This window comes from Chanos chanos, chromosome 10, assembly GCF_902362185.1.
Source record: "Chanos chanos chromosome 10, fChaCha1.1, whole genome shotgun sequence".
NCBI classification, from domain to species: domain Eukaryota; kingdom Metazoa; phylum Chordata; class Actinopteri; order Gonorynchiformes; family Chanidae; genus Chanos; species Chanos chanos.
In genome coordinates this window covers 26,757,090-26,774,678 of record NC_044504.1, presented here as the reverse complement: position 1 = coordinate 26,774,678, position 17,589 = coordinate 26,757,090, and the positions used below count along the sequence as shown (strand labels likewise).

At 41.2% G+C, this 17,589-nt stretch overlaps 1 protein-coding gene across 2 annotated transcripts in view; it reads right to left on the bottom strand.

The window, feature by feature from the left end:
* The window catches only part of zeb2a (zinc finger E-box binding homeobox 2a), a 51,489-nt gene that overhangs the window by 12,131 nt on the left and 21,769 nt on the right, over positions 1 to 17,589 (bottom strand). For both annotated transcript variants that reach the window (XM_030786042.1, XM_030786043.1), the window contains exon 2: positions 983 to 1,186. In XM_030786042.1, the coding sequence (XP_030641902.1) occupies positions 983 to 1,186 (204 nt within the window). The remainder of the gene's footprint in view (positions 1 to 982; positions 1,187 to 17,589) is intronic.

The following is a 17,589-nucleotide window of genomic DNA, read 5'->3' as shown; positions in this document are numbered from 1 at the left end:
CAAACAGTCCCAGGGAATTGTGGGCCTATTATGCATGTAAATGGCCGTCATAAAACTCAAAATTTTCATTTAAGGCCGTTAATGAGTGTTCAGCAGGGCAGGCTCCCTCTTAATGATGGCGTTCGGGTCCTAATTAAAAGTATTTGTCTTTTGAGGCTCACTGATTCCAGTTGCCCTGTCACTGAAGTTGATCACTTTTGGAAGAGGGAGAGAAAGGAAGAGTATAAAAAGCGGGCACAGCAGAAAAACGAGGGCGACAGAGACAAAAAGAGGGAGGTTTATAAAAAAAACATTTGCACTCTACTTGCTTGACAATGGTTGAATGTTTTCTGTATAATTTTTCTATAAAATAGATTGATAGACTAATGGGAAGAGACTGCTTAGTGGTTGCAGAAGGACAATTGAAAAGTAAAGAGCATGTAAAGCTGCGTGCCTATGATCTGCAAGTCGCCACATCCTTCTGATCACTCCATCTACACTTCCCACTATAATGTTACCATACGTCCTTCCCCTCCTTCTTGTTAATATGATTATGCAACTTTTTTTTTTCTAAAGGAAAGGAAGGAAAAGAGAAATGAAGGCCTGATGGATACACTATGAAGCAGGATTTCTCAATTATCTGGATGACAGTAAGCCACAAGTTAACCATTTCCAATAACTATTCCCATACCTTCTCCTAATGGGCAGTTTATAGTGTTAGTGTAATGTTACAGAGTTGACTGAGAAGTCAAGCTTTGTGTGCAACTCCAGTGGTAGAAATACTACAAAACCTCCATATGTTTTAATTTCCCTTCCCACTCTGACCAGCTCATTCATTCAGCTGTTAAGTGAGTTTCCTGAAGTCTGATTGCCTTAAGCAGTCCTCCCATTTCATGTCTGTGCTCACAGTTGAAATGAGAGTCATCGGAGATGCACTTAACTCTTTTAGATAAGGTTTTTATTGTCTAAAAAATGTTCCATTTATTCAACATTCACAACTCACCTGTACCATTGACTTCTCCATGACGCCAGATGTCCCTGCCTTCAATCTCCTCACTACCACGGCAGGAGAGCAGGGCGTGGCCCACACGGGGTGAGGCCTCCAGACTAGGGACGCCTGCTGGGCTACCTTCACCCTCTGATGCCAACGGCCTGTCCTCCTCATCAGACTCTGAGCCAGCATCCACCATGTTCTCATAGCTCAGCACTACCAGGAGAAAATAAAGAATATGTTGTTTGTCAGACTTTAATGAATAGCCTATCTTCAATGAAGTAGGAGAAGTCAAACCTTAGATGAATTCAGTTTAAGTATTTGACAAAAAGCATGTATAATATACACAGTGAGCTGGTGGCTACTTATTTGGTGGTGGCTGCAAGTATCAAGGTGTTTTACTATTGGGACAATTTTAGCACTTCTATTTTACTGTGCGTTTAATTTAGTTAACTGAAACATTACTTTAGAATTCATTGAAATTTGCTTTGTTTTTTATTTGTGCTTTTGTTTTTTTTTTTCTTTTTTTCTTTTTTCCTTTTGGTTACCCACATACTATTGTCCATTAAATGAAAAACTGCTTCATCCAGTGTCATACCACGCAAGCCCCAAATTGGCCATGATTAGGAAAAAAGAAAAAAGAAATGATATTAGGGTGAATAGCAGAGGAGGACTCAGCAGAGAGAAAAGGGAGAGAGAGAGAGAGAGAGAGAGGGGTGGGGTGGGAGTGTGATAGGGTGGGGGGTATAAAACAACTATGTAGCCCTGACATCATGGGAACCAAACTGTGGAAAGCACAGTTGGAGGAAAAAAGAAAAAGGTACCAATTTTCAGGCTTGTTTTCAGCTCTATGCATGCCTAATAAAGCAAATTCACTCTGAGCTTTCAAACACTTAAAGTACTACCAAGAGGAAAAACAACCAGGAAATGCCTAGAATGGTACTATTTGCGAGGTAATTTTGGGTCTCTGACTCCAAATAACAGTTTAAAATGTCTGAAAACAGCAAACATTTTGTCCCAGTTCCAGCACATTTTCTCAGTCGTCTGTTGTTTGAAAAAATCTGTAAGCTTGCATCTAACAGAAACTGTCCTCATTACCTTAACTACACAATCATTTTTCTTTAGGACACCACCAATCCCGCTCTTAACCAAATACCAGGGATTCACTTTCTCACAAACAGGTTCCCAGGCTAAAAAGACCATTCTCCTGCTTCCTCCCCTTAACCCTCGTCCCTGAACTCTCACCAAGGGGGATTGGAAGATTAGACTGCACATATCTGATCATAATATGATCTTTGTCCAATCGGCCCTGGCTACATTTGCCTCTCAGGCCAACTGTGCAACAGGTGCGAATTAAAAGGGGAATGAACCATCTTGGGTATAAGGGGGCGGGTGAAATGTGCTGACCCAGCCTGAATACCAACCAGAGGGGAGAGGTGGCATGGGCATGGGGGGAAGGGGTGGATGAGGGGCGTGGGACAAAAAGACTTCTTAGTAAGAGGTGTGACCGCCAAGGATTACTTAGGGGGGACGCCTTGATGCTGAGCTAAAGCCCCCCTTGAATGAAAGTGTGAAGTGAGAGAGAGAGAGAGAAAAAAAAAAGAATGAGAGAGACATAAAGGGGAGCAGTGGAAAGTGAGACGTGAGAGCTCTTTGTGTGGTCCTGGACATACCTTGGACATAATGCAACTTTATTCGGCCTCAGCACACTTGTTCTCTCTCTCTCTCTCTCTCTCTCTCTATTTGACTCCTTTTTACTCCTTTCTCTGGAACATGTTTTAACAGTAAACAGTAAATAAGTAAATAAGTGATGGAGAATCATATTTTACTGTTAGAAGCTGCATGACCTGTGAATCAGAGCTGGTGGGGGCATGCCTTATAGAGCAGCAGAGATGAAAAGAGGGGGTGGGGTGGGAAGGAGAGAGGCAGACTGGGTATTGAGGTGAGGGAGTGGAATATTAATGGTCGACAACTGCTGTGTTGTTTGACTCAGGTCTCGACACAATCCCACACAAGCAGCAGCCTGTGGTATTTCACTTCACACTAAACCATTCCAACTCTCCTGTCAAAGTTCCTAAATAACATAACAGGGTAGGTGACTTATCCCGTCACCACATTCCAAATTACACCTAAATACATACTATTGGACAATTGTGTATCATTCACTCCATTACAGAGTCAACATGATTTGAGTGAAATAACCATAAGGATTCATATGTAATTGCAGAATTCATACATAATTATATACTCAGCACCACAAATAGAAGCAAAAATACGTTTTAGCTTTAAGCATGGTCAGACAAAAAAAGGAAGAAATGTTTTAACTTTTGCTGAACAGATAGTTAACCTGTGTGCGCTTTGTGTGTGTGTATGTGGGAGTGTGGGTGGACACAAAAGCCAGCAACTTCCCACACAAAGGCAATACATCACACTGTTTGCTGCGAAGGTCAAATGGGTCTGGCAGAGTGGCAGATGTGACTGGGAGCATAGTTTGCATCTGTGTGTGTGTGTGTGTGTGTGTGTGTGTGTGTGTGTGAGAGCGTGTACATTTTTTAGATTGAGAAAGAAAGGGAGAGATTGAGAGAGAGATAGTATGTAAGTGTAAGGTGTTTACAATGAAATACTCTCAAAATATGCGTCCTGAAGTCCTGCTTCTACATTATTTAAGGTCATTCACTGTTTAGAGCCTGAACGACTGAATTTTAGATCTGTCCATTAAAATAAACCTGAGCTGAGGATCCACCCCCTTTGTGTCCCTATTGGCTGACATTTCATATGGCCATTCTCTCACTCATCCTGCCTTGTTATTTCACTACTGAATGACCCATTGTGTTCACTCCAGAGGCTGAAGACAAAGGGGGCGACCTTGCTCACTTCTCTGCTCTCCTTTCTCAGACTACTCCCGCCCCCCTTTCCTCTCCCTACCTCCCTCCCTAAAACCTCTCGTCTCCATTTGAACGTGACGTCTTACATTTCACATTTCATGCCACCTATCGCTTTGTCCTTCCTCTCGTATTTTGAATTTTAGGAGCACCAGTCTTCCACTGAAATGACTAGCAGCAGTCGAAAATGACTTGGCTCTGACAATATGACAGCAATCCAGACACAATACTAACACAAAGAGGTATGCTTCAAAAATACAAACCCACACTGCTAATGGGATATTCATCATCCAAGTGGTCGCAGTCATTCAGTGTAGAAATATCACTGCAACTGATAATATCAATTCGTGCAAAATTGCAAACAAAAAAAGATATCTTTACCTTATTATTTCCTTTGCAGACTTGACTGAATTCCACCAACAAAACAAACGCGTTTTCGCTGGTGCGGACAGACATTTGCGCACACACACCGCCTAAACCCAAGAGCCATGTGCGAGCATTGACAGGTGTGTGAGGCACCTGCCATGGTCTGTTAGCACTTTGTCGTCTCCGCTGCACTACCTCCTTTGGGTCCAGCGACAGCCACACACACCTATGTTCCCTCCACAGACTGTCATCCATCTTAAGCGCATTGCGCTTTCTCGCAGACACCTGAGACGACTGTGTGTTTGAAATGTTTGAGTGGGTGTGAAAACTCCAGAAAGGAACAAAAAAAATCTCATGTTTTCACTGCTTAGCATTGTTTTGGAATACCTGTATGGATAGTTTCTACAGAATTTCACAACAGCTCAAATACTTCAAACGCTTTTCCGTACCAAGTCAGACCTATAGAAACCTGTGCGCTATTACATGTTCTCTGAATGTTATCCATCTTCCTTCTCCACTGTTTCCCTCTCTCTCTCTTTCTTTCCTTCAGTTCCTTCATTATATGTAGGTATTGCTGATCCTTGTCCATGCTCTGACACAGCTGAGACAGAAAGAGAGTGAGAGAAATAAGCGGTACAATGTGAGGTTTGCATGCCCATCAGGCAGGTTTGTTCCAGGTGCTTCTCTTCTGCTGCCTGTTAACGTACTAAGACCAGACTGCAGAGCCGGTGGAAAATAACAGCCCTCTGTTCTCTCTCTCTCTCTCTCTCTCTCTCTCTCTCTCTCTCTCTCTCTCTCTCTCCCCTGTGCAGAGCGCATCACCTGAGTGAGTGTACTGGGGGAGGGGAGGGGGCAGAGTAGGTAAGGCAAGAAGACGTTTGAAAAGAGGTCGCTGCCTAGTGGCTACAGCTTGAAAATGATCACACAAATCAAATCAAATCACCTCATATCAAATCAAGTACAATTTTACATGGTAAATTAAAGATAAAGGTGTTCAAAGTGGTTTTCTTTCTTTCTTTTTTTCGACTCGAAATCAATTGTAAACCTTTCTTGAGTAGCCAGCATGCTCATAGCATATAACAGAAAATCGTTTTGTGGGGATATTCATTGTGTCCATGTGATGAGGCCTAAATATGCTTAATTTTTGCTTTTCAAAAGTCTCTGGTTGTGAAATTGTACTGGGATGTTAAGGGACCCAGATTGCATTTCTGACACCATTACTAGACTGCATGTTCTCTGGGCAATGGAGTCTGGAGGAGAGCTTCAAATTGAAATGATGAACACATGGTGCTCAGCAGAGCATTAACGTCTTGCTTTCTGGCTGTCTGACTGACTGAACACAATCCACGAGAAGTCATTTTCTGACTTGTGCAATTACCTCGTGTAATTACCTTGGACATTGTCACTCTCTCTCTCTCTATCACTTTTATTTCACAACTAAACTTTAAAATATCACGGCCGAGTAAAAACACTACACAAGGATCAACAAAACATTCAGTAACTGTTTCAAAACAGATATCAGTTGACCCTACAGCTAACACTAAAACGTGACCATAATGCTTTGGTCATCATGAGTCAGTGCGAACAGGACTTCCAAAAAGACAAATTTTGGATATTGTCTGAAGCAGTCTAGTATGTATTTGTATTAAAAGGCCACTGTCTTGTTCTATTTCTTTTTGTCATTTGATAGGAAGCTGATATTAATCCTGACTAATTGTTTACAATATAAAAAAGTCTTCACGTACGAAACACATAAAAAGAACCACCCATTTTTTGACCTTATGGTTGGGTGGTGAAGATTCTGCCTGCGTACAAAGTCATGTCATTGGTTAGGAGAGACAGCATGAGCAAAGAGGCCAGTGGTGGAGTGAGAAAGAACAAAGACTTAGGAAGAGAGAGAGAAAGAGAGAGAGGCCGCTTTTGTGCTGGGATAGTCCTCAGTGAAAACTCAGCAATGCGTAAAACCATTACTGCTAAAACCTGGAGTGAGGAAGTATGTGTGTGTTTGTGGGTGAGAGGGAGAAACAGAGAGAGAGAAAGATAGAGAAAGAGAGAAAGGGAGGTGTTATGCCACATTTGTGTACTTCATATCTGAACGTTTTATATTGTGCATACAATCACTTTTTCAACAGTGTGTGTGTGTGTGTGTGTGTGTGTCCTCCTATCCATAGAGAGGGGGTGGCTGTGCTCCACAGTTCCTGCCGTGAGGCCGCAACAGTAGCCCAGCCCTAATTGAATTAAACTCCCATTTGTCTACGGTAGGACCTCTGTGCAACAGGCCGAGAGAAGGGGTGGAAAAAGGGAGAGAAAGAGAAACAGAGGGAGGGAGGGATGGAGAGAAAGAGATCTCAAAGGTTTGTTCATGCCGCCAGACGGCCCACCTTTTCCCCCCTCCCTAACTGACCCACCATCTGTGCCCACCCTGTGCACATGCTGCCCCTCTCTCTCAACAACTGTTCTGGGTCCTCACTAGCCACAATTGAGAGCCTGTGTGTATACGTTTTTGCGTCTGTCTGTGTGTTTGCCTGTGCCTGCGTATATATGTGCACTCAGAAGGTTGGAGAGAGGCGCAGCGGCTCACTAGGCTACCCTCAGGACCTGATGGCCTGATGAGAGAGGGAGGAAAAAGTGCAGAAAATACATTCCCTGCATTTGGGAAGATGATGAAATCAACCTTTTCCTCCCATTGCTCAGCTTTGGCTCTAAAAAACAAACCACCATGCCTCCAAATAGGTTCAGCAATAGTTCTTATTTCCACATAACAAAAATGACAACTGTGCAATCGTCAGCTTATCGGTCTCTAATTTCTCCCTAATTAAACAGTTAGGATTAAAGTAAGAAAAAATGTGCAGGTGACACAAATGAGGAAGTGCCAAGTAAGTCACCTGTTCTACAGACTCTTCTTCTTCTTCTTCTTCTTCTTCTTCTTCTTCTTCTTCTTCTTCTTCTTCTTCCTTTTTTTTTTTTTTTTTTGGCTGTTGTTGTTATGGGATAATTAATATGCAAATCCCACGGCAGATGCTCATTGGCTCTCAGCATGGTCCTGGCCAATCGGTCCACTAGCTGTTCAAACAGCTCAGCAACCAAAACAACACCAGGTTCATTTGCAAAGACAACTTTACAAGCTCCTCTCTTTGTGGCTCGCCTCAAAACAGTTCTTCTGTCGCACACAGAATATCATCCACATAAGATCATCCATAACAAGACAGGCGAAATTCAACTCTTTTGATTTTATCTTCACAGAGAGCAACCAACTGAGTACATTTGCTGTCACCTTGGATTCTCTGCTTTAAGTCATCGAAGAGAATGATCATTTTTCTTTCTTAATTGTGGAGAATAGATTAATTTTTAATTTGTCTTTTGATCTGTATGAATGCTGGCCTGGTTTGGATCCACTGCACAGATGTGCTTCAGGCTGTAACTGAACTATTGATTCTGTCTTTTTTATCACCTTTTTTTCTTACATCTGATAATGCAGTCAGATGAATCTCTATCAGTCAAAGGCATATTAAAAAAAAAGTGTGTGGGAGAGAGAGAGAGAGAGAGAGAGAGACAGAGAGTGAAAGGGAGAGAGAGAGAGAGAGACAGAGAGACAGAGACAGAGACAGAGACAGAGAGAGAAAACAGCTTGGATTCCATCGAGATTCTTCTGTTTTGTTGTCCTGGTTAGTATTGCCAAAGGTGGTTGTCAGGGGTTGTGCAAGCAAACAGGTCCAGATGGCCTTAAAACGAGACCTCAAAGAGGGCTTTAAATGGTGGTTCACGGCCCGGAGACAGGTTGCTCATGAAATATTCACATGAGGAGTGGTCGGATCCATCCATTCTCTGATTCCCTACTTCACCCCCTACCCCTACCCCTCCACTAATGCCCAAGATAAGCTCTCTCATTAAAGCCTCTTAACACTGTCAGCTGCAACCGCTACATAAAATCATACCAAACAAACAACGTCTGAACAATAAAGCCATGCTTACCAATCAGTTTTACTTGCCTTCAAGTGTCTCCTTTAGCACTGCTTTTTAAAACAGTAAATTTGCTAACAATTTCCATCAAGTACCAGTTACCAAAGTGCTGAGGTCATTAAGGTATAATATGTGAGTATAATATGCATACATCTGAATCGCTTTTCTATCTCTTGTTTATGAGGAATGTATGTGAAAAGAGACACTAGTAACATTTCAGATAAACAGGGAACAACTACAGTTCTGTTCAATGAAGGCTTCCCATACTAAACTAATCTCAGAATGAAACAGCTGCTGATGCAGTATGCTGGTCCTATTTTTGTGATCCTTGAAGATCTTTCCCATGAGAGTACAGAAAAGTTTCAGGATTGTGATGAGAGGAGTATGGTGTTCCTGGTTTTGGGTTGGGCAGCATAGCCTCAATTATAGATATCCAACTTCATGAATGACGCAAAGAGAGGGAGAAAGACAGAGAAAGAGATTCATCCAAGCCATAACTCTTTGGCAGAAGACAAGGCCTCACCCTACTTCTCTCTTGCTCTGCTCTCCTTTCTTTTTGTCTTTAAACACCATAGCTATTTTTTAATGTTCAGTGATTTTTTTCACTATACTATGTTACACTGTGTTACATTTCATAAAAAAAAACACTGTACCTGGTCTACTGGTTTAAACTATCACCCTCTCATTCACACATAAATACACACACACACACACACGCACACACACACACACAGACAGACAAACACGTAATTTGATGGTGGATGAAGCTCAGTGTTGTGACTGTTGAGTGCTGGGCTGTGACTGGAAGTCGCAGTGTGTTAGGGCACAGAAGCTGAATGGGAGCTCTACACTCATGTGTTGTGCTCTGGGTCTGTGGATCAGCTGGAGCTCTATAAAACATGCACATGAATGGCTGTGAAACAACTGTCAGCGCATCTGCTACGTCTCTCTTTAGCTTCTCCTCATCCCCATCCCAAACTGCCATCAATTACAACCCACTGCAAACAGCTCACAAAACTACCACTCTGCCAATGGGAGAGAGTCAGACAGCTCAACTGTGTTTGTCTCATATATATATATATATATATATATATATATATATATATATATATATATATATGATATACTTATGTGCATGTCTGTGTGCATGCCATGTGTGCCCATGAATGTCCAAGCTGATCCACCCCCGCCACCCCCTTCCAACCCTGAGAAAAATAAATCACCTATGCTTAACTACATGCAAATTTAAATGTGTGTAATCGAGGCAAAATTAATTTTGCTGCAGCTGATTAGAAGCATTAATTAATCTGTTTGAGGTGCTGGCTCAATCTGAAGTCGTATTACACCTCCTGTAAGATTAATTAGGACTCTACAATAACATACGGCGCTGCCAGGGTAGATTACAGTAAGCCTGATTTCTCTGCCTTCATGAAACACTGAGCAAAACCCATATAGCAATTATGCTTAAGTATTATAAGGTCCATATCATTTACATTACTATTGTCACTACTACTCCCCATAATTTAGTTCAAAAGAACACTGTGTTCAATGGTGTGTAAAGCACTTCAGTCATGAAGGCATGAATTTTTAACTCTATGGTCTTGGTATGTCAGTAATGTAAGGATGTGGAGAGAGACAGTATGTATGTGTGTGTATGTGTGTGTGTGTGTGTGTTTGGGACATTAACGTACAGATGTGGAGCATGTATGAATGTGTGTGTGTGTGTGTGTGTGTGTGTGTGTGTGTGTGTGTGTGTGGAGGTTCAGGGGGATATGTGTGCTAAGTGAGGTGATTTTGGTTCTCTGAGGTAGATTTGACTGTGTGTGTTGAGTTGTGAGCTGTGTGTGTAGGGTAGGGGGTCGGGAGACCTGTGATGTAGCCTCTGGAGAACGCACTGCAGCCATCCCAGTTGCCAGCTGGCAGAGTAGGTGTGAGGGTTTTCAAAGAGGTCACTGTGTGTGTGTGTGTGTGTGTGTGTGTGTGTTAAACAGAGAGAGAGGGGAACAACCCAACAGTGAGAGGACAGCCCCCACTACATACATCTTCAATGAAATCTGCTCATTCTAATGTTAATGTGTTAATGAAAGAATTAGACACATCTGTTTACCCCACGAACACCCCCCCCCCCACATACACACACACAGAAGTCAGAAGCTTTGCCACCTGCGTAGTATAACTACGCAGGTAACAAATGCGGAGACTGCTTCCCTTCTGGCTTTAAATATTCCATCTACCATACCTCCCTCTTTCTCTGCCCTTCACAACTCTCAGTGGCCTCTGTGAATTGTAGTGCACCAGGTCTCATATTAGGCCCTGGATCTTTTGTCAAGGAATGAAGGACACTTGTGATACAGGAGGACCATACACAAAAATGTCCAAAACAACAAAAATAGGTTGCAAATTCTAGCACTGTCTGGGTCTGGAGTTGCAAAGAACATAACTGGCCTTGAATTGGCCTTGATCTGCCAGACAGGGTACATTCCCCATCATCGTTGTTCAGCAAATCAATGAGGATCCTGCAATGCCCCAGCCAGCTGGTGAAGGGGTCAGGTCATGGCTTGGACTTACAACAGTAAGTCATTAGTAAGTGGAACTCGCTATTCTAGAAGGAAAGGGGTGGGGAAAAAAACATAAGAAAACAAAAAACTAACATCTGACCGTAAATGATCATATCTAATTGTAGACTTGTAGAATTTTAGTGTTTCATCTATGGCTAAGTGTTATAAAATGAATGAGTTGTTTGTGGGACAGGTCTTATTGACTGCTGAGGGAAAAATTATGTTGAAAACATCAAAAGAGAGGCAAGACAGATAGCCGTAGAGAGAGAGAGAGAGTGTGTGTGAAACTGTGTTTATCACAGTGTACATGAGGTAAGGAGAGTAGCTAATTAGCACAAGTGGATAATGAGGGGTACAGATAACAGCAATCAGAGGAGCAGTGATCCAGGTTTGACTCACTTTGCCGACCAGTCTCTTTCTCTCACCCTCTCTGTCTCTCTCTCACACTCACACATGCACACAAACACACACCAAACAGTCCAACAGGAAGCCATGAACCTCTCTCTGACTCAGGCGATTATGACTCGACCGATAGTCCGAGAGCACAGAACGAGTAAATATTGAGACGCCATTGTTCCTGGTGTTTCCTCTGAGAGCTGAGGAAGCCTCGTCTTTCCACTCGAGGACATCCCCTGGGACCGCACGGCAGATCATATTATCATTCCGGGCGGAAGTCGTATTCATTCCGCTGGCAGGGTTCAAACTCTCGCAGGCAACATCATTCGTACAGTTTTCACAGAACAGGAAAAGAACTGCCTGTTAACCCCGCGTTCAAGCTTCCTCAGCTGTTTCTGCTGTGGAATCAGTCGTGATTAAATGCATCAGAAAGAAACCCGTAATAAAGTGAAAGAAGTCAAAGATGGTGTGCTGCTGTCAAAGTCAGCCGAACACGTTTGAATTGCCACATTGTGTGTGTGTTACAATCTGAAGCCAAAAGCTAAGTTAAATACAAGGAAATGTTACCCTTTTTCTGATTTATGCCACTGAAAAATCAGAGACTAAGCCATGTTTTTTTTTTATGGTAACAGTAGAGATTATACAGGAAAATATGAACTTCTCACATTACACTGTCTTGTCCACTAGTTTTGCTCTCATTCTTATAATTATCCCACTTGTGTTCCTTCAAGCTGTCATTGGTGGTACAGTAATAGTTGTTTTTGATGTCAGACATCATGACTACATAGGCTATGGGTTTTTTTAGGGAAAAAAAGAGATAGAAGGAAAAGGCCTACAAACCAAGGAAAGGACAAAGGAGAGTGCGTCAGTCACTAAGTCAGTAGTCATGTGACCTTCCCACAAAATGACATTGAAACCAGGGCTAGGAATGCTGCCAATAATTGCTTCTTTTACAGCCCATGTAACTTTTGTTTTTATAAAAAGAGCATTTTTGACTTAGAGTTTTGACAGGTGCCAGGGAAAATATTTCCACACCATCTAAAAATATGAAAAAGAACATATATATATATATAATATATATATATATGTTCTTTTTCATATTTTTAGATGGTGTATAACAAAATGGTGTATAACAAAACATAAAACTATATATATATGACGGCGTCACATATCTTTAACGACTGATTCATTTTTATTATATTCCATTGGCCTCTTGGACTATTAGGATTGGTCACACTGCAGATGAGAGATAAAATGGCATTAAGAGTCTTGTTTTGTTTTTGAAGGACTCTTATCTGTCATGAGGACAGTAAGACGTGACAGGCTGAGAAGTGACAAGTTCCCCTTTCAAAATGTGCACACTCTGGGCTGCTGCCGTCGAGCCAAGAACACTAACAGGAGGAACTTAATCAGTCTTTAGCACCTTGAGGCTGGCGCCCACAGACGTTAACCGAAATGGTAGCTGCATCAACCCTCACCTCTTTTGCAAGTACGATGTGCTTTGAAGTGTTAGAAAAAAGGCCTGACAGAATCTCAGACCTAAATTTTATGAACTCATTTTTAGCTGGTTGCCAATGTACAGTTGTTTTGGTTTTACTTAAAGAGTCTACTTTCGAGTGTCTCCAGGGCAAACAGCAGTGTTCTGCTTTGTGAAAAATATGCCACATTCTATTCGGCCCATAACCTAAAGGTTTATTTAAGCCCCAGATTGCTTGCGAAAACAGATCCTTAATAGACAGTGGAATCTCAAAACATAAATGACTCAATGAAATGACTGTGACTGAAACCTAAATTTTACACAGCCTGGATACAGGATCAGAAAAGCATGTGATGCACAGGGAGTTAATATTATGAAGTAGTAGGCCCATGCCAAACACACACACACACACACACACACACACACACACACACACACACACACACGAGCTGTTTACTAAATATTCTGTGTTACCAGGGAACACACTGAAAGTGTAACATCTGACCAAAAGACTGTGTCACTTGACTTGAGGCAATTTCCTCTATGCAGCATGAAGACACATTAGAGGAAGGAGTGGTACAGTCCTCTATCAACACCAGTTTGACGCCAGATCATTTATTCATGGTTATGATTCAGCATTATGTTCATTCATTTTCATATCTACCACTTGAGTGCTATCGTAATCTGCCCTTATTTTCTTTAGACACACTTAACTACATTATAAATGCTCATGGAATGAACAGTAATGGTCGTGGATGCTACAGAGCGAAAAGTACAGTAATTCTATTCGGTGGAGTAAATTAGACCTCTGTTCCTTGAACCGTACTGGACAGACCAGTGTATGTTTGAGACAGAGAACATTTGATTAAATTAACTGTGACAAATAAGTTCCAGTTGGGGACAAATGGAATCTCCTCACCTCATCAGACCAGTAATGGTAACGTTTCGGATGTTTCAACAGTGAGAGAGAAAGAGACAGAGAGAGGGGAACACCCCAAAGGTGTCCATCTGTGATAAGGCTCTTTGATACCACGTCCCTGGTTGTGTATGTGTCAAGGGGAGTGGCGTAGGTGGAACAGTTTTTTTTTTTTTTTTAACCTCTTGTGAAATGAGCTGGTCTCCTAGCCATTTTTCTGTACGCATTTACTTTTGTGTGTGCGTGTATGTGTGTGTGTGTGTGTGTGTGTGTGTGTGTTTTCTGTGCTTATTCCATACCCTGCAAGCAAAGTGCATTCAAATGCATCTAAATCCATATATGTGTGTCATAGCCATTACTTTCATTTGCAAGTACTGTACTTAGGGGAATCTTTTTGGCCTGCTAACCGAGAACTAGGTTGCTTCTGAAGCTGCACGGTTGCCTGAGAGAAATCTGATTAAACTTCAGTTAAACTGAATAATGTATACAAACCCTTATAAATTTTGGCAGTGATGAAGCAATTTTCAGCCTGTACAACCCACAAACTTCTCAAGGGGATGCAAGGCCTACTTCCAAAAAGGGCTGAATTATTTATAGACCCAGGTGGACACATGTTCCGCATGTTTTCAATCCTTTCTAACAAAACAAAGTTGAATGCTTAATCACCAGGATTTTCAATCAAATCCTAATAAATAAAATAAAATAAAATAGAATAGATAAATAAATAAAGGAAAGAGAGAGAGAGGGAGAGAGAGAGACCGCAATAATTTTCATAAGGATTCGTTAGTGTGTAAGGTCTAAGACCATTAAAAGTTACACATGTCAGCTTCCATGCTGAATATTATTTTAGGGGTTAACAAAACAATTACAGAATCTTTTATCTTTTTTTCATATACTATCAAATGAAAACACAGGTAACAGAAGAAAAAAAATGGACCTTAATGATTGACTTGATTTACTATGATTTACAACATGATACACTTGCTCCACACATTGAAAGATATCTGGGATGAAGGGCCAATCTAAATGAATCTGCCTTTCATAGACACTATTTTAGATCACAATAGATGCCATTGTGTCAGCTCCATGATGTAACCAAGCCATTGAACTATCTGCTCTGTGGGGTGACTGATGAAATTTGATCCTGTCATCTAAAGAGGGCATAAACAGAATTTCTGACCCTTTGTTTCTTAGGAACTCCAACATGTTTTTTGGATCTTTGTTGTAAAGCAACAACAACAAAAAAAAATGATCATATTCTAGAATTCTACTATAATATAATCTCACTGCTTTCCACAAAATAAATTTTGACTGGCACCCCTCATCCCCACCTCCATGCCCTCAATCTGTCTGGCCATGGTATGGTGCAGAATTGTTAGGTATCTGTAAGTTTAGCTTTGGGCTCCCCATCCCACACACATCTTAATGTGCTGTATGGCAGATGTATTTGAGGATCACCTTTGACCTCTGACTGGAGGGGTACCTTTGAGGAGACTATAGCCTGCATTTTGAAGTTACTGTATGTTCTTGTAAACTCTCTTTGGCTCTGACCCATTCTGGGCAAAGTAGTCTTCAAAAGCAATTTTCAGTATCCGTTTCACTCCCCAGTGAAATGCTATCTGGTCTGTATATGATGTAATTTATGCAAGTTGGCAGGGAAGCTTGTCTTTATCCAACTCTTTATTTTGGTTTCTCTCTCAGTGCATTTTTAACATAAACAGAGGCAAATCACCAGATCAGAGGTAAAGAAAAGGAGAATTCTCATAGGGGGACACAGGCGGTAGATTTCCTGCTTCTAATGATGGTGAGGGCTTTTCATATTCAGCTTCAAACGCCTTGAGATTCTCAAAGCCAATGACCCGAACCTAGTGATCCGTTGGCAAAAGAGGCGAGAAAATAATTAGACAGGGCTCCAGATACACTTTTCCTGACATGCCTCCACAAAGAAGAGTCAAAGACTGATCTTTAACAACATGCATAACATAGCTACATCACTAAGACAAAAAAAAACTGCAGAATAGTCGTCGTTTTTCTCTTCTCTTAGTCTTTTTGCGGTATCAGCAAGACCCGGGGTCTGGGGTGAGGGTTATACCAGCGGAAAAGTGATCAGTATCATATTTAGGATTAAATAGAATGAGGGTGCTGACACTCCCTTCCTATGGGAGGACTTGCAATTGTCTAATGATGAGTCTTGTTGGAGAAAATAAAAAGGACATCACTGCTTGAACTGTCTGTCTGAACACGAAACATCTATTCTAATTATCTAACGATAGATCCTGTGCTTAAGAAAACACAAAAGCGCACATACATACACAATATACAGACTGCAAGCTCAGCTTGGCCATTGTTTCAATGTTTCATATTGCCACAAGTTCCTTGTTCCTCTCTGTATCTTGAATAGACAAAAGAGCCTTCTTGGTAATTCTTGCAAGTGACAAGTCGTTTTGCTGGCACACCTATTTGTACATTTCCTGTGTAAAGTCTTTTTTTTTTTTTTGCAGTAGTGAAACCAACTCGTTCAGCCAGTCTGGCCTCACCACCTCATCAGACCAGGTTCACTACTCACCACTGACAAAGACGGCACCCACAGCTACCCCCACCAAAACACAGTCCTCAGCTCCAACTGTAGCATCTGAATGCCCTGTTTCACACTCACAAAGTAAATAAGTCAGAGTCTGCAGGTTGAAGGTGTTGAGCTCAACGCGCATAAATGACTTTGTTAACTCTGGTCAATGACCAGAACAGAGGATCCCTCTCCAGAGTAATAAATGAATGGCAAGATGTTTGACCTCTGTTGTCTGCCACTGAGAGTCTACAATTATTTTACAGTAAGGAGGAAATCCTAAGAGAAAATCTGAGGAGGACAGTTGGAAATAATCACTGCTTTGACTGACAAGAACAAAACCTGAATAGGATCTTACCTTATGCCTTCTATGAATTTCATTATGAATACAGGGATGTTAAATGTCATTACAGGACATCAACACCAAGTAATTTGCTATCTAACTGTTCATGCTATGATATTTTTTATGAGAATTGCTCCAGTTTCAGGTATGATTTGGACTTAATTATTTTTTACAAAGAAGAAAAACAGATGGAAAAATGTATATCTGCTGCAGAAATCAGGCCAGAAATTAGACATGGGAGAGGTCCAAATAAAACAAAAAAAGCAAGAGTGCAATAAGAGAAACTTTAGCAAATAAAATGAATTTTAGTACCTTTACCTCTGACACCTTCTCTTTTGGTTTTGCTTTTTTTGCTTGTCTGTTTCTATATTTTTTGTTTGTTTGTATTTTGTTGTTGTTGTTTTTTGGGGTTTTTTTTTTTGTTGCTGTTGGTTTTTGCTTTTTTAAATCACTTCTGTCAACAAATGGTGCTGTGAAGTGGTCGTTAAAGGTTGTCAAAATGAGAACCTGATGTTTGTGTGAGATAGTAGAGCAGATAACAACACTGATAAAAAGTTTGTTTGATCAATGAACCATTCACAGTGAAGTGGCATTTACAACATTTACATCAATCTAACAAATTGAGCAAAGTATTCACTTCTGTGTTTTTTTGGATAATATTAGTCTTTGGTTGTTAAATACTTATTATGATATTTAGCATGCGTTATTTTGAATAATACGGAATCTGACATGTTTTGACACCACAGTCATCCCAAATGGTATATATGCATAAACATCAAATAAGCCTAACCAGGACAATATAATACTTCCTGTGGTAGTTCTGTGTATTGATCTTGTAATTCTGTGAAGTGATGGATGAAGAGCTTGAAAGACCCTGATAATCATTACACCATAATACACTCATAACATTAACAAGGGCTGCAGGAGGATGAATGAAGCAAAAGGCAACATGAGCTCTGTCAATTTGAATTGATTCAGTCATTACAGATTGGAGTACACTGTCCCTGTGGTACTACCTTAGGAGTGACAGATGTATGTCCCCAACATGTGACCTATGAAAATGACCCCTGGAAGCCACCTGCCCCCAGGCAGAGTGAGGGAGTAATTTGTCCCGCCCCACTCCATGCTCCCATTCGACGCTGTCGATTTGAGGTAAGA